This window comes from Myxine glutinosa, chromosome 6 (genome assembly GCF_964187855.1).
Source record: "Myxine glutinosa chromosome 6, kmMyxGlut1.1, whole genome shotgun sequence".
Lineage (NCBI taxonomy): Eukaryota > Metazoa > Chordata > Myxini > Myxiniformes > Myxinidae > Myxine > Myxine glutinosa.
Window position 1 is genome coordinate 156,046,493 of NC_136266.1, and position 25,146 is coordinate 156,071,638.

The 25,146-nt window shown below is 52.0% G+C and overlaps 1 protein-coding gene across 1 annotated transcript in view; it reads left to right on the plus strand.

Annotated features, from left to right (window-relative positions):
• The first annotated feature begins 6,319 nt into the window (after nucleotides 1-6,319).
• LOC137428938 (lysophospholipase D GDPD1-like) overlaps nucleotides 6,320-25,146 on the plus strand; it is an 88,081-nt gene continuing 69,254 nt past the window's right edge. The window contains exon 1 of the mRNA XM_068118824.2: nucleotides 6,320-6,679. Within this exon, the coding sequence (XP_067974925.1) occupies nucleotides 6,538-6,679 (142 nt within the window). The 5' untranslated portion in view covers nucleotides 6,320-6,537. The remainder of the gene's footprint in view (nucleotides 6,680-25,146) is intronic.

Here is a 25,146-nt window from a genome sequence, read left to right on the forward strand (position 1 = left end):
GGGTTCTAGTTCTCCTTATGAAGTTATTGAAAGGCCGTTGCACAGCCAGAAACGCATTGCCTTTGTTGCCATAAGCAAATCTGGCATCATTGGGCCTTTCTGGTTTCAAGACGAAGAAGGGAAATTGGTAACCGTAACCACTGAACGGTACTTGAAAGTTATCCAGAAGTTCTGGGTTGCATTAGCGAGGAAGCGCCACATCATCGGGGCTATGCAATGGTTTCAGCAAGATGGGGCCACACCTCACACTTCCAATAGATCGATACAGCGGCTGCAACAGAAATCCAGTGATCGAATCGTCTCGAGAAGAACAGATGTTGAATGGGCGCCCCATTCTCCGGACCTCAAGCCTCAACCCACCTGACTTCGATCCTTGGGGTTACCTGAAACATAGAGTGTACCAGGGCAGAAAGTCAGACAACTTACGTCCTAAAAAATGCGATTTCCACCAACATCAAGGCTATTCCGATTCAGGAGAACAGCCAAGTTATCGACAACCTCAACAGGAAGACCCATTTGTGTCTGCTGCAGCAGGGCAACCATTTAGAACATGTTTTGTGAACTGTCTTCTAAAATCAATAGTTTCATTTTTATGTGTCACTTTATTCTGCAGATTACAAAGATTTTCATGTTGTTTCCCTGGAAATTTAAAAAAAATATAAAAACAACTTTGGGTTGCCTTTTTAAAATTATTATTATTATTATTATTATTATTATTATTATTACACACTTTTATTTAACCTCATCTCAACTTTGTTTGTTTGCCCCGTTTCAAATATTTGAGCCGTTCGGTTTCTAGGTTCCATACGTCCTAGAGGGCTGAAATTTGGCCCACTGTCCTCTTTTCTCGTACATTTTCATCTATCAAAATGTAATAAAATAAAATAAAAATTAATTGGTGTAAAACTTTTTAAAATTTTTTTAAAGTGTGGAGCCCCAAAACATATTTTTCGTTTCCTTTTTTTATTAAACACCATGGTACTTGAAAACAAAAATGTAGTCAACAAAAGAAAATCCTTTCCTGAACCCTGCTTACTCCTCCCCATGAATACCCATCTTTGTGTGCAGCCTGTGACTACTGGTTTGCATCATTGTTGGGAGCATGTATGGCTGTGTTGCTAATGCAATGCACCATGCTGGTTAGGGCAGGAATTTGTAATTTGGCCATGGTGCCAGCGATAGCTTGCCTACTCTTCACTTAGCACACAGTATGCACCCGTATCGCATGCTAGTGAAGTTAATGTTCAACGACGAATGACAGCAGAAAGGACGTCCAGTTTAACCTCCATCCGAGGGACGGCACACACATTGATGAATCACCTTACCTGTGGGATGATAGTTTATAGCTAGGTTGGGATTTGAATTTGACAGTTTATACCTCTCGCCCCACCCCTAAATTAAATTGATGTTCTCCTCTCACTACACCCGGAAATGAAATTGATGTTCCCCTCTCGCCCACCCCTAAATTAAATAGATGTTCTCCTCTCGCTCCACCCCTAAATTAAATTGATGTTCTCCTCTTGCCCCACCCCTAAATTAAATTGATGTTCCCCTCTCGCCCACCCCTAAATTAAATAGATGTTCTCCTCTCGCCCCACCCCTAAATTAAATTGATGTTCCCCTCTCGCCCACCCCTAAATTAAATTGATGTTCCCCTCTCGCCCCACCCCTAAATTAAATAGATGTTCTCCTCTCGCTCCACCCCTAAATTAAATTGATGTTCTCCTCTTGCCCCACCCCTAAATTAAATTGATGTTCCCCTCTCGCCCACCCCTAAATTAAATAGATGTTCTCCTCTCGCCCCACCCCTAAATTAAATAGATGTTCCCCTCTCGCCCCACCCCTAAATTAAATAGATGTTCTCCTCTCGCTCCACCCCTAAATTAAATTGATGTTCTCCTCTTGCCCCACCCCTAAATTAAATTGATGTTCCCCTCTCGCCCACCCCTAAATTAAATAGATGTTCTCCTCTCGCCCCACCCCTAAATTAAATTGATGTTCCCCTCTCGCCCACCCCTAAATTAAATTGATGTTCCCCTCTCGCCCCACCCCTAAATTAAATAGATGTTCTCCTCTCGCCCCACCCCTAAATTAAATTGATGTTCCCCTCTCGCTCCACCCCTAAATTAAATAGATGTTCTCCTCTCGCCCCACCCCTAAATTAAATTGATGTTCCCCTCTCGCCCACCCCTAAATTAAATTGATGTTCCCCTCTCGCCCCACCCCTAAATTAAATTGAAGTTCTCCTCTCACTACACCCGGAAATGAAATTGATGTTCTCCTCTCGCCCCACCCTTAAATTAAATTGATGTTCACCTCCCGCCCCACCCCTAAATTAAATTGATGTTCTCCTCTCGCCCCACCCCTAAATTAAATTGATATTCTCCTCTCGCCCCACCCCTAAATTAAATTGATGTTCTCCTCTTGCCCCACCCCTAAATTAAATTGATGTTCTCCTCTTGCCCCACCCCTAAATTAAATTGATGTTCTCCTCTCGCCCCACCCTTAAATTAAATTGATGTTCACCTCCCGACCCACCCCGAAATTAAATTGATGTTCTCCTCTCGCCCCACCCCTAAATTAAATTGATATTCTCCTCTCGCCCCACCCCTAAATTAAATTGATGTTCTCCTCTTGCCCCACCCCTAAATTAAATTGATGTTCTCCTCTTGCCCCACCCCTAAATTAAATTGATGTTCTCCTCTCGCCCCACCCCTAAATTAAATTGATGTTCCCCTCTCGCCCCACCCCTAAATTAAATTGATGTTCTCCTCTCACTACACCCGGAAATGAAATTGATGTTCTCCTCTCGCCCCACCCTTAAATTAAATTGATGTTCACCTCCCGCCCCACCCCGAAATTAAATTGATGTTCTCCTCTCGCCCCACCCCTAAATTAAATTGATATTCTCCTCTCGCCCCACCCCTAAATTAAATTGATGTTCTCCTCTCGCCCCACCCCTAAATTAAATTGATGTTCTCCTCTCACCCCACCCCTAAATTAAATTGATGTTCCCCTCTCGCCCCACCCCTAAATTAAATTGATGTTCTCCTCTTGCCCCACCCCTAAATTAAATTGATGTTCCCCTCTCGCCCCACCCCTAAATTAAATTGATGTTCTCTCACTACACCCGGAAATGAAATTGATGTTCCCCTCTCGCCCACCCCTAAATTTAATTGATGTTCTCCTCTCGCCCCACCCCGAAATTAAATTGATGTTCCCCTCTCGCCCACCCCTAAATTAAATTGATGTTCCCCTCTCGCCCACCCCTAAATTAAATTGATGTTCTCCTCTCGCCCCACCCCGAAATTAAATTGATGTTCTCCTCTCGCCCCACCCCTAAATAAAATTGATGTTCCCCTCTCACCCCACCCCTAAATTAAAATGATGTTCCCCTCTCGCCCCACCCCTAAATTAAAATGATGTTCCCCTCTCGCCCCACCCCTAAATTAAATTGAAGTTCACCTCCCGCCCCACCCCTAAATTAAATTGATGTTCCCCTCTCGCCCCACCCCTAAATTAAAATGATGTTCCCCTCTCACCCCACCCCTAAATTAAAATGATGTTCCCCTCTTGCCCCACCCCTAAATTAAATTGAAGTTCACCTCCCGCCCCACCCCTAAATTAAATTGATGTTCTCCTCTCGCCCCACCCCTAAATTAAATTGATGTTCTCCTCTCGCCCCACCCTTAAATTAAATTGATGTTCACCTCCCGCCCCACCCCGAAATTAAATTGATGTTCTCCTCTCGCCCCACCCCTAAATTAAATTGATGTTCTCCTCTCGCCCCACCCCTAAATTAAATTGATGTTCTCCTCTCGCCCCACCCCTAAATTAAATTGATGTTCTCCTCTCGCCCCACCCCTAAATTAAATTGATGTTCCCCTCTCGCCCCACCCCTAAATTAAATTGATGTTCTCCTCTCGCCCCACCCCTAAATTAAATTGATGTTCCCCTCTCGCCCCACCCCTAAATTAAATTGATGTTCTACTCTCACTACACCCGGAAATGAAATTGATGTTCCCCTCTCGCCCACCCCTAAATTAAATTGATGTTCTCCTCTCGCCCCACCCCAAAATTAAATTGATGTTCTCCTCTCGCTCCACCCCTAAATAAAATTGATGTTCCCCTCTCACCCCACCCCTAAATTAAAATGATGTTCCCCTCTCGCCCCACCCCTAAATTAAAATGATGTTCCCCTCTCGCCCCACCCCTAAATTAAATTGAAGTTCACCTCCCGCCCCACCCCTAAATTAAATTGATGTTCTCCTCTCGCCCCACCGCTAAATTAAAATGATGTTCCCCTCTCACCCCACCCCTAAATTAAAATGATGTTCCCCTCTCGCCCCACCCCGAAATGAAATTGAAGTTCACCTCCCGCTCCACCCCTAAATTAAATTGATGTTCTCCTCTCGCCCCACCGCTAAATTAAATTGATGTTCTCCTCCCGCCCCACCCCTAAATAAAATTGATGTTCCCCTATCGCCCCACCCCGAAATTAAAATGATGTTCCCCTCTCGCCCCACCCCTAAATTAAATTGATGTTCACCTTCCGCCCCACCCCGAAATTAAATTGATGTTCTCCTCTCACCCCACCCCTAAATTAAATTGATGTTCTCCTCTTGCCCCACCCCTAAATTAAATTGATGTTCTCCTCTCGCCCCACCCCTAAATTAAAATGATGTTCCCCTCTCACCCCACCCCTAAATTATATTGATGTTCACCTCCCGCCCCACCCAGAAATTAAATTGATGTTCTCCTCTCGCCCCACCCCTAAATTAAATTGATGTTCTCCTCTCGCCCCACCCCTAAATTAAATTGATGTTCTCCTCTCGCCCCACCCCTAAATAAAATTGATGTTCCCCTCTCGCCCCACCCCTAAATTAAATTGATGTTCCCCTCTCGCCCCACCCCTAAATTAAATTGATGTTCCCCTCTCGCCCCACCTCTAAATTAAAATGATGTTCCCCTCTCGCCCCACCCCTAAATTAAATTGATGTTCACCTCCCGCCCCACCCCTAAATTAAATTGATGTTCACCTCCCGCCCCACCCCGAGATTAAATTGATGTTCTCCTCTCGCCCCACCCCCAAATTAAATTGTTGTTCACCTCCCGCCCCACCCCGAAATTAAATTGATGTTCTACTCTCGCCCCACCCTTAAATTAAATTGATGTTCACCTCCCGCCCCACCCCGAAATTAAATTGATGTTCTCCTCTCGCCCCACCACTAAATTAAATTGATGTTATCCTCTCGCCCCACCCCTAAATTAAATTGATGTTCTCCTCTCGCCCCACCCCTAAATTAAATTGATGTTCTCCTCTCACCCCACCCCTAAATTAAATTGATGCTCCCCTCTCACCCCACCCCTAAATTAAATTGATGTTCCCCTCTCGCCCCACCCCTAAATTAAATTGATGTTCCCCTCTCACCCCACCCCTAAATTAAATTGATGTTCTCCTCTCGCCCCACCCCTAAATTAAATTGATGTTCTCCTCTCGCCCCACCCCTAAATTAAATTGATGTTCCCCTCTCGCCCCACCCCTAAATTAAATTGATGTTCCCCTCTCGCCCCACCCCTAAATTAAATTGATGTTCTTCTCTCGCTCCACCCCTAAATTAAATTGATGTTCCCCTCTCGCCCCACCCCTAAATTAAATTGATGTTCTCTTCTCACCCCACCCCTAAATTAAATTGATGTTCCCCTCTCGCCCCACCCCTAAATTAAATTGATGTTCTCTTCTCACCCCACCCCTAAATTAAATTGATGTTCCCCTCTCGCCCCACCCCTATATTAAATTGATGTTCTCTTCTCACCCCACCCCTAAATTAAATTGATGTTCCCCTCTCGCCCCACCCTTAAATTAAATTGATGTTCCCCTCTCGCCCCACCCCTAAATTAAATTTAGGGAGGTGAACATCAATTGAACCCACCCTTCAAATCTGGGAGAACTTGGAGCAGTTTGCACAAGAAGAGTGGGCCAAACTGCCAGTAGAGAGGTGTATGAAGCTCATTCATGGCTAAAGGAAGCGCTAGACTGCAGATATTTTGTCCAAAGGCTGTGCTACCAAATATTAAGTTCTGAATCAAAAACAAAGGTTCTGTAATGTTAAAAGTGAAATAAAGAATTTTGGAGACCAAATACTTTCGTCAATTTCAACTTAATTTTAGAGAACATTGTGAGTTATTTGAAAAAAGTGCAAAGGTGCCAATATTTTTGGCCACGACTGTACCAGCGATAGATTGAATTAATGTGTTAACAATTAGCACTGACATGATTGCTCAAATGGCCTGAGTCAAAATCGTTGTACCTGTTTGTAATCATTAATTTATAAGAAATGGTGGAGCAGGTAACTCGATTAACTTGCTTGTTGGGCTTGTACGTGTCTTCACAAGTACAATAGATTGGAATCTCTCCTTCTCTCTCTCTCTTCCACCATTGGAATGCGTCGATTCTGCTGCTCCTGCATTGTCCAGCCCCTCGTATTATTTCCATTTGGCAGGTTCATTTCACCTGGAGCGAACACCTGAGTAGTCATGTCGACCCTCTGGCTCCTCTTACCTGTCGTCTCTCTGCTTCTGTATGTCCTTCTATCCCTGATTTTCCTCTTTTATCCGAACCTCATTCACAAAACGAAGAAATTCCGTTTTTCTCAAACAATCATCGCACATCGCGGAGGTACGTTTCGTCCCAGTGTGTGTGTGTATGTGTATGTGTGTGTATGTGTGTGTATGCGTACGTGTGTGTATGTGTGTGTGTGTGTGTATGTGCGTATGTGTGTGTTTGTATGTGTGTGTGTGTGTGTGTGTATGTGCGTACGTGTGTGTTTGTGTGTGTGTGTGTGCGTACGTGTGTATGTGTGTTTGTGTGTGTGTGTGTGTGTGTGTGTGTGTGTGTGTGTGTGTGCGTACGTGTGTGTTTGTGTGTGTGTATGCGTGTGTGTGTGTGTGTGTGTGTGCGTACGTGTGTGTATGTGTATGTATGTGTGTGTATGTGCGTACGTGTGTGTTTGTGTGTGTGTGTGTGTGTGTGTGTGTGTGCATATGTGTGTGTTTGTGTGTGTGTGTGTGTGTGTGTGGTTGTGTGTGTGCATATGTGTGTGTGTGTATGTGTGTTTGTGTGTATGTGCGGATGTTTGTGTGTGGTTGTGTGTGTGTGTGTGTGGTTGTGTGTGTAAAGAGAGATGTGTGTGTACGTATATGTGTGTGTGTGTGTGTGTATGTATGAGTGTGTGGACGTATATGTGTGTGTATGTCTGTGTGTATGTGTGTGCATATATGAGTGTGTGCACGTATATGTGTGTGTGTGTGTGTGTATGTATGAGTATGTGTGCATGTGTGTGCATATATGAGTGTGTGCACGTATATGCGTGTCTTTGTGTGTTGTTAGTTTTCTCAGAGATGACCAAACGGATCTTCGTCAAACTTTTGGAGGTTCATCGGTCGGTGAATGTCGGGGTTTGTTTTAGGCAAAACAAAAGTTTCTTGAAAATTTTGAAAAGAGATGGATTTTTTCTTGATTTAAAAAAAATTGTTCTGTCGTGTGTACACCTTTGTAGGTACGGAATATGAAAGGTAATACTAAACAAGTACAGATACATTCAAAGTACACCGCCCCCATGCCAAATAATTAAATATCCTACAGCGCGGCATTGCCGGGGCGCCTCCGGCGCCCGGCAATACCGCAATGCAGCTCATAGAGGCTGCATTGGGAGGGAGAGGTGTACGCTAATTGATTGCTTAATTGTATAATCAATAAAAATAAATCACATAAAATGTATAAAAGATGATCTTTATAAAGATAAATCTTCAATATCAATAAATAAAAGATTATCACAAAATAATAAAAGATTATCACATGCTATTGTCTTAATCAATTGGCTAATAGCATAACTAAACCACTAGTGCTTCATCCGAAGATGTATCTTTTAGAAATTTAATTAAATAAGTCATTAATAAAAAATTAAATAATTAAGTGATTACTCAATAAATAATTAATCGATTAATCAATAAATAATTAATAGATGAAATGATTAATCAATAAATCAAAAATATCCTTGATAGCCACATCACTTGGTCACTCATGTCCAAATATTAGCTTCCCAGCTCAAAAGGTGCCTGAGATATTGGCCAAATGAGAAAGAAAATAAATAAATGATTAATAATGAAAATAAATAAATAATAATCATAAAAAAATTAAATTATTAATCAATTTGGTCAGAGAACACATAAACTACCACTATTTCATCAGAATCTGTAACTTAAAAAAAAAAAAATTTTTTGTCATTAATCGAATAATTAAATAATTAATCGATTAATTGATTAATTAATAAATCAAAAATATCCTTTGCAGCCAAATCACCTGGTCATTGGCATGTCCAAATGTCAGCTTCCTAACTCAAAAGGTGCCTGAGTTAATGGTCAGAAGAGAAAGGAAATTTGATTAATTAAATATGTACTTAATTTTTTTTTTTTTTTTTTTTTTTTTGTATACAAGATCGAGGCTCGTGAAAGAGCTAACATTAATCACACAAAAAGACAAACCGACACACAAAACACAAAAAACAAGGGGAGCGGTAGACAAGATGGGGAGAGAGGGGGAAGGACACAAAAGAGAGGGGGAAGGACACAAACACAACATTTGAGAGCAGGGACATCGGGAGGACTTGGGGGGAGGTGGGAGAGGATTAAAACATATGAACACTGCAAGGACTCTGGGGTGAATTACCGGGGGTAGAAAAGATCAAGGTTTTCGATGGGGGAAGATAAGAGATGGTGGTGAACAGCTGTTTTAAAGACCTGGAGGGAGGAGTGGGATTGAAGGGAGTAGGGGAGTTTGTTCCAGAGGCGGGAGAAAAGGGGAATGAAAGAGTGAAGGTGAGCAGAGAGCCTAGACTTTGGCAGTTTAACCATAAGAGGGTTGCAGGCAGATCTTGTGCGACCTGAAGGAATATTGGGGGGACAGAGCACAGAGAGAGCTGGGGGAGCAAGGCCGGAGAGGAGTCGGTAGAAGACAGAAAGACCACCAACCTGCCTGCGGTGAGTGAGTGAAAGGCCCTCGGCGTTGACTACATCGCAGGAGATTCCAATGATTCTGAAAGCTTTGGCCTCAACAGCGTGAAGCCGAGCAAGGTGTGAGGCAGGAGCACCAGCCCAGAGGGGGGAACAGTATTCCATTGAGCTGCGGATGAAAGCCTTGTATGTGGTGAGGAGCTCAGGTGTGCCAAGGAAGGACTTCGCACGACGGAGGATGCCCATTCGGCGACTGGCTTTGGAGGCCAGCTTGGAAATGTGGTTTTCCCAAGAAAGATCATGGCAGATAGTGAGACCCAAAAGCTTGAGCGACCAGTATGTGATTACCAGATTACCAGCGACCAGACGTGTAATTAATCGCTAATAATTAAATAACTCCTCAATTTATTGATTAATCACAAAAAAATTAATACCTTTTTTGACAAAAGACTTGCTCACTACTGTGCCGAAATTTCAGCTTCCTAGCTCAAAGGATGGCTGAGATATCGCCCGGACAAACAAGAAAGAAAGAAAACAAGAAAGAAAACAAACAAGAAAGAAAGAAACCAGAGTGAAAACTGAGTACTCTCTTTCAGCGTGCGTCACTGCCGAGCCCCCTTTGGTGCCCGGCAATGACGATTTGCAATGCCTGGAGATGGCATAGGAAAGGAGCGGTGTACAACAAACAAACAACCAGAGTGAAAACTGAGTACTCTCTTTCAGCGTGCGTCACTGCCGAGCCCCCTTCGGTGCCCAGCAATGACGATTTGCAATGCCTGGAGATGGCATATGAAAGGAGCGGTGTACAACAAGAAGACAAGAAAGCAAGAAAACAACCAGAGTGAAAACTGAGTACTCCCTTTCAGCGTGCGTCACTGCCGAGCCCCCTTCGGTGCCCAGCAATGACGTTTTGCAATGCCTGGAGATGGCATAGGAAAGGTGCGGTGTACAATAAAATCCCCGAACGCATTCCTTAGTGAGTGTATAAAAGTGCTTTAGACCCACACAATTTATTTTTTTTAAACAAAATTTGATTTCTTGAAAATTTCATGATTAGAACATCCCCGGACATTGCCGGGTACCCGTGCTAGTTTATTATAATAAACATAGGGTCAATACCCCTGGTGCTCACCTGGTAGCATAAACAGTATACTGCACTGAATAAAGGTATTTTAAACCAATTTCAATGCTTGCTGGAAGACAGGGCAGAATGTGGAATCATACTAACATAATCATAAGACTTGAAACAAACAAACCAAAAAAAATACCTATTTTGTGGGTCAACTCCCCACGACCCCATCCCACCCCGTGGACCTCCTCAGACCGCAATTTTTCCAATGCCTTGAACAAACATTGGTACATCAAGGATGATTAAGGTTGTGGTGAAGTTTCATCGAAATTGTGTGTGTAGGTTCTGAGAAAAAAGCAAATACCTATTTTGGGGGGCAAGCCCCCCTCCTCCCCCACCCATAGGCCACCTTAGACCTCGATTTTTTAAAGGCCAGGAAGAAACTTTGGTACAACATGGGTGATTAAGGTTGTGGTGAAGTTTCATCGAAATCGTGCGTGTAGTTTCAGAGGAAAAAGCAACTACCTATTTTTGGGGGGCAAGCCCCCCACCCCACCCATAGACCACCTTCGACCCCGATTTTTTAAATGCCAGGAAGAAACTTTTCCCATCCTATCAGCGGTTTAGGAGAAGTTTCAAGTGTTTACGGACAGACGGACTCACGGACGGACCACGCGCCATTGCATAAGCTCCCCCTGAACTTCGTTCCAGGTGAGCTAAAAACGAGTGTGTCGAATGAGCTGCGCAACAACCGAGACAATTGTTATTAAGAATCGTTGCATCGCAATGGACAGTGCTCCCTCCGTGTTTTCACACTCACACGTTTAAATACGCCACACCGAGGCAGGTAATCCTAATGGAGGTAATTTACCTGCTCTTGGTGATTGTTAACAAACCCATGGGAAAACGCCCACCTTTTGAGTGGGTGTGTCAATGTGAACCTCGGTCGTGGATTTGAAGCCAAAGCGCATTTTTTTGGCAGCAAACGTTTCCTTTTACAGTAAATCTCCACCTGTATATATTAAATGTAATCATTGATTACTGCACAGTATACAAACTTGTGAAATCTCACTGTTGTTGATTGCTTGTTGTGCACTTGGTATGTGAGTTAATTTATGCGTTTTTACGGCTTTGTCCATATGGCCATGCCCGTAGGGCAAAGCAGTCTAGAACTAGGTAGTATTCATGGAATAATTACCCTGTGCAGCCAACTCTTCTGTTTTTGAACGTTTATTTTTTTTCTTTGATCCAATATGGCTGCCAGACCACGTGAGCAATATATATCATGAATTTATATTCTCTGATAGAATTGTTGCGTAGATTACGCTCAATAAATTTCAAACTGCTCAGACTAAGTGTTGTCCCTGTCGAATTATGACGTCATAATTAAGACACGAATGACGCCATCGGTAAGAACACCTACTCCCCATGTAGAGTTCTTTACAATGAGTTACGTTTTGATTTTTTCCATTGAGCGGTTTTGGAGATATAGACGTGTAACGTTTTTCGGTTTTTCCAAGATGGCGCCTGTACCACGTGACCTATGACGTCATAGTTATCATTTTAAAAAAATTATGCAAGAGGAGGTGCTCCTACGGTGAATATTTTGTGTCCATCGGACCAACAGTTGCAGAGAAAAAAATTCATACTGAGCGGATCAAGCGTGAAACGTGTAGAATTATGACGTCATAACGAGGGCACCGGTGACATCATGATTAACACATCTTATTCCCCATGGGGAGTACTTGAGAATGAGCCATGTTTCAACTTTTTCCATGGAGCTGTTACGGAGATACAGAGGTGCAACACTTTTCAATTGATCAAAGATGGCGCCTGTATCATGTGACCTATGACGTCATAATTATCATAAAAACTTTTTACAGGAGGAGGTACTCCTGTGGTACAAATTTCGTGCTCATTGGACTATCAGTTGCAAAGGATTGTTTTTTTCTTTACTGATCACATCAAGCGTTGTACTTGTCGAATTGTGACGTCATAATGAAGACACCGATGACATCATCATCAACATATCTTATTCCCCATGGGGAGCACTTGACAATGAGTCTTGTTTAAACTTTTCCCATTGAGCGGTTTCAGAGATATAGAGGTGTAACGTTTTTCCAAGATGGCATCCATGCCACGTGACCAATGACGTCATAATTATTAATAAATAAAAAACTTCTACAGCAGGAGGCGCTCCTATGGTAAAATTTGGTGTCAATCGGACCAACAGTTGCAGAGAAAAAAATTCAAACTGGTTGGAACAAGCGTTGTACTTGTCGAATTATGACGTCACAATGAAGGTACTGATGACATCATCATTAACATGTCTTATTCCCCATGGGGAGTACTTGACAACGAGCCATTTTTCAATATTTTCCATTGAGCGTTTTCGGAGTTATGGAGGTGCAACATTTTTCCACGATGGTGTCCATATCACGTGACTTATGACGTCATAATTATGACTAAAACATTATACAGGCGGAGGTGTGCCGATGGTGAAAATGTGTCAATCGGACCAACGGTTGCGGAGAAAATGAATTTTAAAAAATGCAGACATGCACGCCACACTTACGTACGTAACCGAATGCCGAGCCCTGCTTTTCGCTTTGCGAGCGCAGGGTATTTAACAAAGCAAATGGAAATCAACAAACCCGAGCGATGTATAATGAGCAGAGGCCTACATAGCGGGGGAGGAACATGTCATAAAACACAAGAATCGTGCATTTTGTGACACCTTTTTGAAATTTGGCATGATGATAGGGCAGGTCCTGAAATTTTCAAAAACCACTGGCTACAAGTTGGCACACCCCTCTGATGGCCGGTAGCTGCAAAATTCAAAATGGCCGCCAATAGGTACGAAACTGACATTGTCTCAGCTTCTACTGATCATATATCTAAGTGTAATACTGTGGCGGACACAAAAGCCCACTGGCGTGGTGACATCATTCCGCGCACCAAGTGGGCGGTGGCCACGCACCAGGGGTAGGCGTGGCCTCATGATATACACCGGGCGCCCAGCCCGGGACAGTACAGTGTTACAGTGTAGTCTTACAATAAAGACGTTTATATGTTACCGCTTGTCCGCTTCCTCCTTGCTCACAAGCAGCGCGCGTAACGCCGCGCTTTACTGGTGACCCTCGACGTTGGATCTGCTGGAGCGATCCTTCCACACGCGACGCCATCGCCATGGCCGACTTCGTCAAACTTCCGGAATTTTGGGAGGCTCAGGCCGAAGTCTGGTTCGTCCAGGCCGAAGCCCAATTTCAGCTTCGGCGCCTCACCGGCGATGACACGCGCTATTGCCACGTCGTCGCCTCCCTCGGGCCCGGCACGGCCGCTCGAGTTGTGTCCGTCCTTCGCCACCCACCGAACGGCCACAAGTACGAGGCACTCAAGCGGCTACTCCTAGCCACGTTCGGCCTTACGGACGACGCACGGGCCGACCGCCTCCTGGATCTCCCCGAGCTCGGTGAGACGCGCCCGTCGGTCCGAATGGACCATATGCTGTCACTGTTGGGCGACGAAGCCCCCGGTTCGCTATTCCGGGCGCTTTTCCGGCGCCAACTTCCAGCGCAGGTCCGCCTCGCGTTGGCCGGGACCGAGCTAACGGAACCCCGAGCATTGGCGGCCGAGGCGGACAGGTACTTCGCCGCTTCGGACATGCGGGCGAGCGTCGGCGTGGCCGTCACGGCCCTCGACGCTGATGTTCAGCAGCATGTTCCACAGCATCAGCTTCTACAGCACGCTGATGTTCAGCAGCATGCTGATATGCACCTCGTGAACGCCGCCACGCCCCGCCCACCGCCGCGGCGAAAACCGCCACCGCGGGGAAACCCGCCAACTCCACCGGCCTGGCGGAGCCAGCCGCGCTCCTCCAGCTCCACCACCTGGTGCTGGTTCCACGCCAAGTTCGGCCACGAAGCTCGGCGGTGTCATCCGCCGTGCTCCTTCAACGGGTCGGGAAACGCCCGGGCCGGCGCTCAATAATGGCGATGAGCGCCGGCCATTCGAACAGCCTGCTGTTCATAACGGACACCTTCTCCAGGCGCCGTTATCTGTGCGACACGGGAGCGCAGGTGAGTGTCATTCCCGCCGGCACGTCAGACAAGCACGCCGCGGGTGGGGGCCCCGCGCTGCTTGCCGCGAACGGGACGCCCATCCGTACGTACGGAAAACGCTGCCTCTCTCTGCGGTTTGGAGGGCAGGTTTTCCGATGGACGTTCGTCACCGCCGACGTGCCCATGGCACTGCTTGGCGCGGACTTCCTGTGCGCTAATGGGCTCCTGGTCGACGTCAAGCGCAGACGGCTTGTCCAGGCCGAGACGTTCAGCTCGCTCGCTTGTGCGTTGCCCAGCTCAACGAGCGGCTTGCCAAGCGGCTTGCCGAACGATTCGGTTCCGGCCACGTTGGTCTGTACGCTTCCGGCAGCGGACGCATTCACCCGCCTCCTCGCCGGCTTCCCGGCCCTCACGCGGCCCACCTTCTCGGCGGGGGCCGTCAAGCACGGGGTGGCCCATCACATCCCCACCGTCGGGCCACCGGTCTACGCCCGGGCACGCCGCCTCGAGCCGACGAAGCTGGCGGTGGCAAAAGCGGAGTTCGCTACCCTGGAGCGACTCGGCATCGTTCGGCGCTCAGAGAGCGCTTGGGCGTCGCCGCTGCACATCGTGCCGAAGCCCGGCGGGGGATGGCGACCGTGCGGGGACTATCGCCGTCTCAATGACGCCACGACTCCCGACCGCTTCCCCGTCCCCCACATTCAGGACTTTTCCGCCCGTTTGGCGGGCAGGTCCTTCTTCTCGAAGGTGGACCTCATACGCGGCTACCATCAGGTCCCCGTCAGGCCGGAGGACGTCCCGAAGACGGCGGTCATCACGCCATTCGGACTCTTCGAGTTCTTGCGCATGCCCTTCGGTCTGAAGAATGCGGCTCAGGCGTTCCAGCGACTGATGGACAGCGTCCTGCGCGACTTGGATTTTGTCTACGTTTACCTGGACGATATCCTCGTCGCCAGCGCGTCCCGCGAAGAGCACCTACGCCACCTCCGCACGCTCTTCGAACGCCTGGGCCAGCATGGCCTGATTGTGAACCCCGCAAAGTGCCGGTTCGGCGCCGCCACAATCGATTTTCTGGGGCACCGTGTCACCAGGCACGGAGCCGTCCCCCTACCGGCCAAGGTGGAGGCGGTGAAGGGGTTTCCGCGCCCCCGCACGATCAGAGGGCTGCAGGAGTTCCTGGGCATGGTGAACTTTTACCATCGGTTCCTGCCCCATATCGCCCAGCTCCTGCGCCCCCTGCACGAAGCTCTCCGAGGTAAGCCGGGCAAAGGCGACGTTACCTGGACCGAGCAGATGGACACGGCGTTCACGGGCGCGAAGCTCGCCTTGGCTAACGCCACCATGCTCGCGCACCCGGCGCCCGATGCACCGATCGCCCTCACCACCGATGCCTCGGACTACGCGGTGGGCGCAGTGCATGAGCAATGGGTGCGTGGACCTTGGCAACCGCTGGCGTTCTTTAGCCGGCAGCTTCGCCCGCCCGAACGCCGTTACAGTACCTTCGACCGCGAGTTGCTCGGACTTCACTTGGCGGTCAGGCACTTCCGCCATCTGCTCGAGGGCCGGGCGTTCACTGCCTTCGTCGACCACAAGCCGCTGATCTTTGCGATGGGCAAAGTCACCGAGCCGTGGTCGGCCCGGCAGCAGCGTCACCTCTCGGCCGTGTCCGAGTACACGACGGACATCCAGCACGTCGCGGGGAAGGACAACCCGGTGGCGGATTGCCTTTCCCGGGCCGTCGCCCACGCAGTCCACCTCGGCATCGACTATGCCCGGATGGCAGCGGACCAGGCCGCTGACCCCGACGTCCAGGCCTTGCGGACCGCAGTCACGGGCCTCCGCATCACCGAGGTGCCGTTTGACGGCGCGGGCGCGGCCCTCTTGTGCGACGTCTCCCTCGGGCGTCCTCGCCCCATCGTGCCCGCGGGCTGGCAGCGCCAGGTGTTTGACGCCATCCACGGCCTGTCCCACCCGGGCGCGAGGGCCTCCCAAAGGCTGATCGCCGACAAGTTCGTCTGGCATGGCCTCCGGAAGGCCGTCCGCGGCTGGGCCAGGACGTGCCTCGCGTGCCAGCGCGCCAAGGTGCACCGGCACACCCAGGCCCCGTTGGCCCCGTTCACGGTGCCGGAACGCCGGTTTGACCACGTCCACGTGGACCTGGTGGGACCTCTGCCCCCCTCGCGGGGTTTCACCTACGTCCTCACCATGGTGGACCGCACCACCCGGTGGCCGGAGGCCGTGCCCTTGGCGTCGACAACGGCGGCCGATGTCGCGCAGGCTTTCATCGCCACCTGGGTCGCCCGGTTCGGCGCCCCCTCAGACATCTCATCCGACCGCGGCCCCCAGTTCACCTCGGAGCTCTGGGGGGCGGTTGCGCAGGGGCTCGGGGTCCGGCTGCACCGAACCACGGCCTACCATCCCCAGGCTAACGGCCTGTGTGAGCGATTTCACCGCTCATTGAAGGCCGCGCTCCGGGCCACCCTCCGCGACGGCGGCTGGGTCGACAGGCTCCCCTGGGTCCTGCTGGGCCTCCGGACGGAGCCCAAGGAGGACCTGCGCGCATCCGCGGCGGAATTGGTCTTCGGGCAACCGCTGCGGGTGCCGGGCGAGTTCCTCCCCGACTCCACGGCACCATGGTCCGCGGCACAGCAGCGCTCCGCTCTACAAGAGACCGCCCAGAGGTTCGCCCCGGTGCCAACGGCATGCCACGGGCACCCACCGACGCACGTCGCCCCGGAGCTTCGCACGGCGGAGTACGTCTTCGTCCGCCACGATGCCCATCGGACACCACTGCGGCCCCCGTACGACGGGCCTTTCCGCGTGCTGGAGACCGGGGCGAAGCACTTCACCCTGGACATCGGCGGTACTCCTGACCGCGTTTCGGTAGACCGCCTCAAGCCGGCCCACCTCGATGTGGACCATCCACCGCCAGTGGCCCGACCCCCACGTCGGGGCCGCCCTCCTGCGGGCGGACCCCCGGCACCGCCCAGCCCCGCCGCCACGCCGCCCCCGGTCCTGCACCCATCCCAGGGGCAGCCAGGGGCATCCCACCTGGCATCCCTGCACCCCGGACGCCGCCGATCGCCAGGGGGCGCTTCGGCCGGGTCATTCGTCTGCCCCGCAAACTGGCCCTCCAGGTGCGCGGGAATTCTGGGGGGGCGCGTGTGGCGGACACAAAAGCCCACTGGCGTGGTGACATCATTCCGCGCACCAAGTGGGCGGTGGCCACGCACCAGGGGTAGGCGTGGCCTCATGATATACACCGGGCGGCCAGCCCGGGACAGTACAGTGTTACAGTGTAGTCTTACAATAAAGACGTTTATATGTTACCGCTTGTCCGCTTCCTCCTTGCTCACAAGCAGCGCGCGTAACGCCGCGCTTTAATACCACTTTTTCCATGTTTTCGAGTACAGATAATACATTTTTAAAGAGTATTTTAGGATTATTGTCGATTAGGTTTATTTTATTCGATTTAGGATTATTGAATATTGTCACTATTATCGGAATCTCTGACCCAGGATATCTCCGAAGATGAAGCAAAGAAGATAGTGGAGGTTGGGCTTCTCTTGCAAAACCACATACTTTCATCTCAATCCCCTTTTATGGGATCACTCTCCTCTACATGCTTGAGTGAGCCAGTGCCCAATTCACTTTTGACTCTTCTGCAAGTCTTGCTTGAGGGTGCATCCAGTATCCAAAATACAGGAGATCAGGAGACATTAATGCCAGGACTCGTGTGGCTTGCACCATTTCTCACCTGTTGATAAGTAATGCAGTAAAACACACTACCGTGAAATGGGGTGAATAGGGACAGCAAGGTGAATAGGGACACAAACTGAAAAAAGTTCGGAAACTTTTTTCGCTGAAAATTGATAACCATACTGATTTGTTGATATTTGGGTTGAAAGTGCTCTCTTGTTTTTTTAAAAAGCAACTTATAGTCCCTATTAACCCCATATATGGGTTAAATAGGAATAAATAGGATTTTTATGGCTGTCCCTATTCACCCCGTTTTACGGGTGAATAGGGATAGTGTTACGGATTCGTCACTTCCGCTGTTGTGGTTTTCACCCACTTGACATATTTCTGATGTTATCTACTATTATTATCTTCAAAAGGTTTAGTATTCACGAACAGTTATCAAAAGTTAAAAAGGTTAACTTTAAATGATACCGGAAACCGGACCGGAAGACGACGGCAGAGGAGAGGTGGAGAGGCGGAGCGAGAGAGTCGGAGAAGAAGCTGGTTGCTTTGCGGTCTGCAACGAACGTTGTCGAGCCAGAGTCACGTACTTTGGTTTCCTGGGGAAAAGGAATTCCTGCGATAAAGTTGTCATTGCTGTGACGGATCATCCTGCATGTCAGGTGGCGTTAGATTCCGAAGAATCATCGCTGGGTCGTGATGACTCGAGAACCACGAGCCATCGGCCATTTTGACTCGTGCGCTTCGCGCGTCGAGCAGACTTTCCTTGCTTCGTCAACCGTTTCCACCGCTTTCAGACGTATCTGTGGTGTGTGTGTGCACCGAGGCTTTTGAAGATTACTTTATGGCTCGCTGACCGTGAACAGTGAAAGTTCATACCTGGAGGGTGCCGTTGGATTTCCCAGTCGCCGTGAGTGCGCCTTTGTGCCGCTTTAACCACGTGACCATTTTCTCTGCTTTGGGCCGCGTGCGCCTTTGTGCCATTTTGGGCGGCGTGTCTGTGCCTGTCCTCTGAACGAGATTCTGGTTTCGATTCGACATCGTTCCGTTGATCACTGGAGGGGACCAACTCTGAGCTCGAAGACGGGAATATAGAGACACTGGGGAAGGATATTTTCCACTCACTTGGAGCACAGTGAGTTACCTCATGCATGTTAATGGATGGTACCATCATAGGAGATATTGATTGTACTCTGGATTCCTATTATTGTTGTACTGTTATTTTTGTGTGATTTTTAATACAATATTTGTTTGTATTATTGGTGTTTGTATTATTTGCAATTGGTGTGGTTTCACCATTGTTTTTGACTCAGGATAACATATTTTTCTGCCGTGGCTCCTCTCGGGGTTCGGAGGTATACCGAGACCAGGAGATCGTAGTAATCGTAGTAATAGTAATTACGGAGACCCGTAACAATAGTCACTAATACAAAAAAATAATAATCAAGAAATAGGGACAGTTTGGAGAAACTTTTTATCCCATATTTTTTTCATTGGTACCGTGGTTTATATTATGGGTGTGTAGCGGTTACCGCTGGATGTACATAATCGCCTTGCACCGGCCAGAACACGGCCAGACGCGCCTCTCCCGGGCATGCCCGGACTCACTGTTCCCGGGCACGCCCGAACCTCCCGGGCACGCCCGGTCTCGTCTTTCCCGGGCATGCCCGCTCTCGCCTTTCCAGGGCTCGCCCAGAGCGTCCGGGCATGCCCGCTATCGCCTTTCCAGGGCTCGCCCAGAGCGTCCGGGCATGCCCGCTATCGCCTTTCCAGGGTACGCCCAGAGCGTCCGGGCATGCCCGCTATCGCCTTTCCAGGGCTCGCCCAGAGCGTCCGGGCATGCCCGCTATCACCTTTCCAGTGCTCGCCCAGAGCGCCCGGGCACGCCCAGCCTCGACTTGCCAGGCCGCAGCCAAACACGCCCGGGCAGGTCCAGACTCGCCTTTCCAAGGCTCGCCCTTGATACCCGGGCATGCCCGGTATAGCTTTTGCCGGGCAAACTTCCCGACATAAATGTGTATATATATTGTTGCCCGAAAAACTGGCTTGTCAGAATACCTGAGCTGTTTGGTTTCAATAAAGCAACTCGGACGAATTCCGTCTTTGGTCGCGTCAATTCTTTCGACTCGCGTTGGAGCGCAGTTCCTTCATTGGTGACCTAACGACATGGATACGGCAGTGACGCTTAAACTGCCTACCTTCTGGGAGACTCACGCGGCTGTTTGGTTCGCCCAGGCGGACTCCCAGTTCGCCCTGCGAGGCATCACCGCGGACGACACCCGCTTCCACCATGTTGTGGCGGCGCTCGGTTCCACCACCGCGGCCCGCGCCTTGAGCCTCCTCCAGCACCCGCCGGCTGCTGACAAATACGACGCGCTGAAGACGCTCCTCCTCGGCGCTTTCGCCCTCTCACCGGCAGCACGCGCACGGCGCCTGCTTGACCTGCCCGAGCTCGGCGACACGCGACCGTCCGAGCGCATGGACTATATGCTCTCGTTGCTCGGCGAGCACTCTCCGGCATTCCTGTTCCGGGAGCTGTTCCTCCATCAGCTGCCTAACCCGGTACGCCTCGCCCTGGCTGGCACGTTGATCACGGATTCCCGCGCCCTCGCCAGGGAAGCCGATAAGATCTCCTTGGCGGGCCAGCACATCGGCGCGGTTACCTGGAGCCCGCCGCCGTCCGAGGCGACGCCCACGACGCCCGAGCGCCCTGCGCGGTTGGAGGCCGAACTGCCGGTGCAACTGGCGGCCGCCACGCCGCACCGCCCGCTTCCGACACGACGGCCGGGGCCTCCACCTGACCGGGCGTGGTGTTATTACCATGCCAGGTTCGGACACAAGGCTCGGACGTGCCGGCCCCCGTGCACTTTCGGCAGGTCGGGAAACGGCCGGGCCGGCGTTCATTCCCAGCCATGAGCGCCGGCCACTCGGGCAACTTGCTGTTTATTCGGGACAAAGCGTCTGGACGGCGTTTCCTGTGCGACACCGGCGCCCAACTGAGCGTCATACCTGCCTCCGAGCAGGACAGGCTGGACGCAGTTTGCGGCCCCTCTTTGGTCGCTGCTAATGGCTCGGCCATACGCACTTTCGGCCCACGCGTCGTCACCCTCTGCTTCGGCAGCCAGCGCTTTCAATGGACTTTTGTTACCGCCAGCGTCCCCGTGGCTTTGCTGGGCGCCGACTTCCTCTGCGCGCATGGGCTGCTGGTCGACGTCAAACGACGTCGCCTTGTCCACGCCGAGACCTTCAGCTCCCTGGCGTGCACAATGAGCAGCTCCGCGCCGACCGAACTGGCGTGCGCCCTCCCGGCAACGAACGAGTTCGCTCGCCTGCTCGTGGAATTCCCGGTCCTCACGCGGCCGACGTTTTCGGCCGTCGCGGTGCGGCACGGGATCGAGCACCACATACCCAATACGGGCCCGCCGGTCTACGCCAGGGCCCGCCGCCTCGACCCAGCCAAGCTCGCCGTGGCAAAGGCCGAATTCGACGCGTTGGAGCACCTCGGCATCGTGCGGCGCTCCGATAGCGCGTGGGCCTCGCCACTGCACATCGTGCCAAAGCCGGGGGGTGGATGGCGCCCGTGTGGCGACTACCGCCGTCTCAATGACGCTACCACCCCCGACAGGTACCCGATCCCGCATATTCAGGACTTTTCCGCCCGTTTGGCGGGACGGGTCATCTTTTCGAAAATTGACCTGATACGGGGCTACCACCAGGTACCTGTCCGGGCGGCCGACGTCCCGAAGACGGCCGTCATCACGCCGTTCGGCCTGTTCGAATTTTTGCGGATGCCGTTTGGCCTCAAAAACGCGGCCCAGGCGTTCCAGCGCTTGATGGACGGCGTGCTGCGCGACCTGCCGTTTCTTTTCGTCTATCTGGACGACATCCTCGTCGCCAGCACGTCCCGCGCCGAGCACCTCCTCCACCTCCGAACACTGTTCGGTCGCCTCAGCGAGCACGGCTTAATTGTCAACCCGGTCAAATGCCACTTCGGCGCGACGACCGTTGACTTTTTGGGCCACCGCATCACCAAGACCGGGGCCGTGCCGCTGCCGACCAAGGTCGAGGCCATCACCACGTTCCCGCGTCCCCGTTCCATCAAGGCCCTCCAAGAGTTCCTCGGCATGGTGAATTTTTATCACCGATTCGTGCCCCGCGCTGCTCAGCTCATGCGGCCCCTTTACGAGGCCCTCCGGGGCAAGCCGGCCAAGCATGACATTGTTTGGTCCGCGGCCATGGACGCGGCCTTCGCCAGTGCCAAACGGGCCCTCGCCGACGCAACGCTGCTGGCTCACCCGGTGCTCAACGCGCCCATCGCCCTCACTACGGACGCCTCCAACTACGCGGTGGGCGCCGTCCATGAGCAATGGGTGGACGGGGTTTGGCAGCCACTCGCTTTTTTCAGCCGGCAACTCCGGCCGAACGAGTTAAACTACAGCACGTTCGACCGCGAGCTGCTCGGGCTATTCCTGGCCGTTTGCCATTTCCGACACCTCCTGGAGGGCCGCCCGTTCACGGCTTTCGTCGACCACAAGCCATTGGTCTACGCAATGGCTAAGGTCACGGAGCCGTGGTCGGCCCGCCAGCAGCGCCACCTCTCCGCCGTGTCGGAGTTCACCACGGACATCCAGCACGTCGCCGGCAAAGACAACGCCGTGGCCGACTGCCTTTCGCGGGCCAGCGCGAACGCGGTCCACCTCGGCGTGGACTTCACGCTCATGGCGGCCGACCAGACCACCGACGCCTCGGTGCAGGCACTCCGCGTGGCGGACACGGGCCTCCGCCTGGCCGACATCCCCTTCGCGGGCACCGTCCTGCTCTGCGACGTCTCCCAGGGCCAGCCTCGCCCCATCGTGCCCGTTTCCTGGCAGCGCCGCATCTTCGCCTCCATCCACGGCCTTTCTCACCCGGGCCGGAAAGCTTCTCAGAAGCTGGTGTCGGCGCGTTTCGTCTGGCACGGCCTTCGACGAAACATCCGCGACTGGGCCAATGCCTGCACGGCCTGCCAGCGAGCCAAGGTCCACCGCCACACCCAGGCCCCGCTGGCACCTTTCGCCGTGCCTGAACGGCGTTTCGACCACGTCCACGTGGACCTGGTGGGTCCCCTGCCCCCCTCGCGGGGGTTCACCCACCTGCTCACCATGGTGGACAGGACCACCAGGTGGCCGGAGGCCGTGCCCCTCACCTCCACCACCACCGCCGACGTGGCGCAGGCGTTCATCGCCACCTGGGTCGCGCGCTTCGGCGCACCAGCGGACATCTCGTCCGACCGCGGCCCACAGTTCACGTCTGAGCTTTGGGGCGCGGTCGCCCGTTCGTTGGGGGTCACGCTGCACCGCACCACGGCCTACCACCCCCAAGCCAATGGGTTGTGCGAGCGGTTTCACCGCTCCATGAAGGCCGCACTCATGGCCGGCCTTCAGGACGACGGTTGGGCCGACCGGCTGCCGTGGGTCCTTTTGGGCCTTCGCACGGCCCCCAAGGAAGACCTCCAGGCGTCCGCCGCCGAGCTCGTCTACGGCCAGCCACTCCGCGTCCCGGGCGAATTCGTGCCTGACGCTACCAGTCCCTGGTCCGCCGCTCGCCAGCGCTCGGACCTCCAGGAGGCCGCCCGACGATTTGCCCCCGTGCCGACGTCCCGCCACGGTGGCCCCCAGTCCTACGTCCACCCGGCGCTTCGCACAGCGGAGTACGTCTTTGTGCGTCATGACGCGCACCGGGGGCCACTCCGGCCGCCGTACGACGGGCCCTTCCGGGTCCTGCGACGGGGCGACAAGTCTTTCATCGTCGACTTCGGCGGCCGGCCGGACCGGATTTCTGTGGACCGCCTCAAACCGGCGCACATGGACGTCGACCGACCACCACGGTTGGCCCTTCCTCCGCGGCGAGGCCGCCCCCCGTCCACAGTTCCCCCCGCTCGACCACCCACCACCACGTCAGACCCCTCCCCACGACCCTCCAGGGGTCGCTTCGGCCGGGTCATCCGGACCCCCCTTAAATTGACCCTGCCGGTGCAGGTCGATTCTGGGGGGCGTGTGTAGCGGTTACCGCTGGATGTACATAATCGCCTTGCACCGGCCAGAACACGGCCAGACGCGCCTCTCCCGGGCATGCCCGGACTCACTGTTCCCGGGCACGCCCGAACCTCCCGGGCACGCCCGGTCTCGTCTTTCCCGGGCATGCCCGCTCTCGCCTTTCCAGGGCTCGCCCAGAGCGTCCGGGCATGCCCGCTATCGCCTTTCCAGGGGTCGCCCAGAGCGTCCGGGCATGCCCGCTATCGCCTTTCCAGGGTACGCCCAGAGCGTCCGGGCATGCCCGCTATCGCCTTTCCAGGGCTCGCCCAGAGCGTCCGGGCATGCCCGCTATCGCCTTTCCAGTGCTCGCCCAGAGCGCCCGGGCACGCCCAGCCTCGACTTGCCAGGCCGCAGCCAAACACGCCCGGGCAGGTCCAGACTCGCCTTTCCAAGGCTCGCCCTTGATACCCGGGCATGCCCGGTATAGCTTTTGCCGGGCAAACTTCCCGACATAAATGTGTATATATATTGTTGCCCGAAAAACTGGCTTGTCAGAATACCTGAGCTGTTTGGTTTCAATAAAGCAACTCGGACGAATTCCGTCTTTGGTCGCGTCAATTCTTTCGACTCGCGTTGGAGCGCAGTTCCTTCAGGTGCATATTATTTGCATCCATCTGAGCGATCAATTTAGCAATAAGTTGTAAACTCAGGATTGTTTCTTGATTATTATTATTTTTGTATTAATGACTGTCCCTATTCACCCGTAAAACGGAGTGAATAGGGACAGCCATAAAAATCCTATTTATTCCTATTTAACCCATATATGGGGTTAATAGGGACTATAAGTTGCTTTTTAAAAAAACAAGAGAGCACTTTCAACCCAAATATCAACAAATCAGTATGGTTATCAATTTTCAGTGAAAAAAGTTTCCGAACTTTTTTTCAGTTTGTGTCCCAATTCACCTTGCTGTCCCTATTCACCCCATTTCACAGTACCAAAGTACAGATGCTCTATCAGACGTACAGATGCTACCTCAAATACTCTAAAAATGGATTATCTGTACTCGAAAACATGGAAAAAGTGGTATTACATTTAGATATAGATATACGATCAGTAGAAGCTGAGATATTGTCCGTTTCGTGCCTATTGGCGGCCATTATGAAGTTTGCACCCACCGGCCACCAGGGGGGTGCGCCAACTTGCAGCCAGTGGTTTTTGAAAATGCCGTGCCGTGCCCGGCCCAAACATCGTGCCAAATTTCAAAAAGGTGTCACAAAATGCACGATT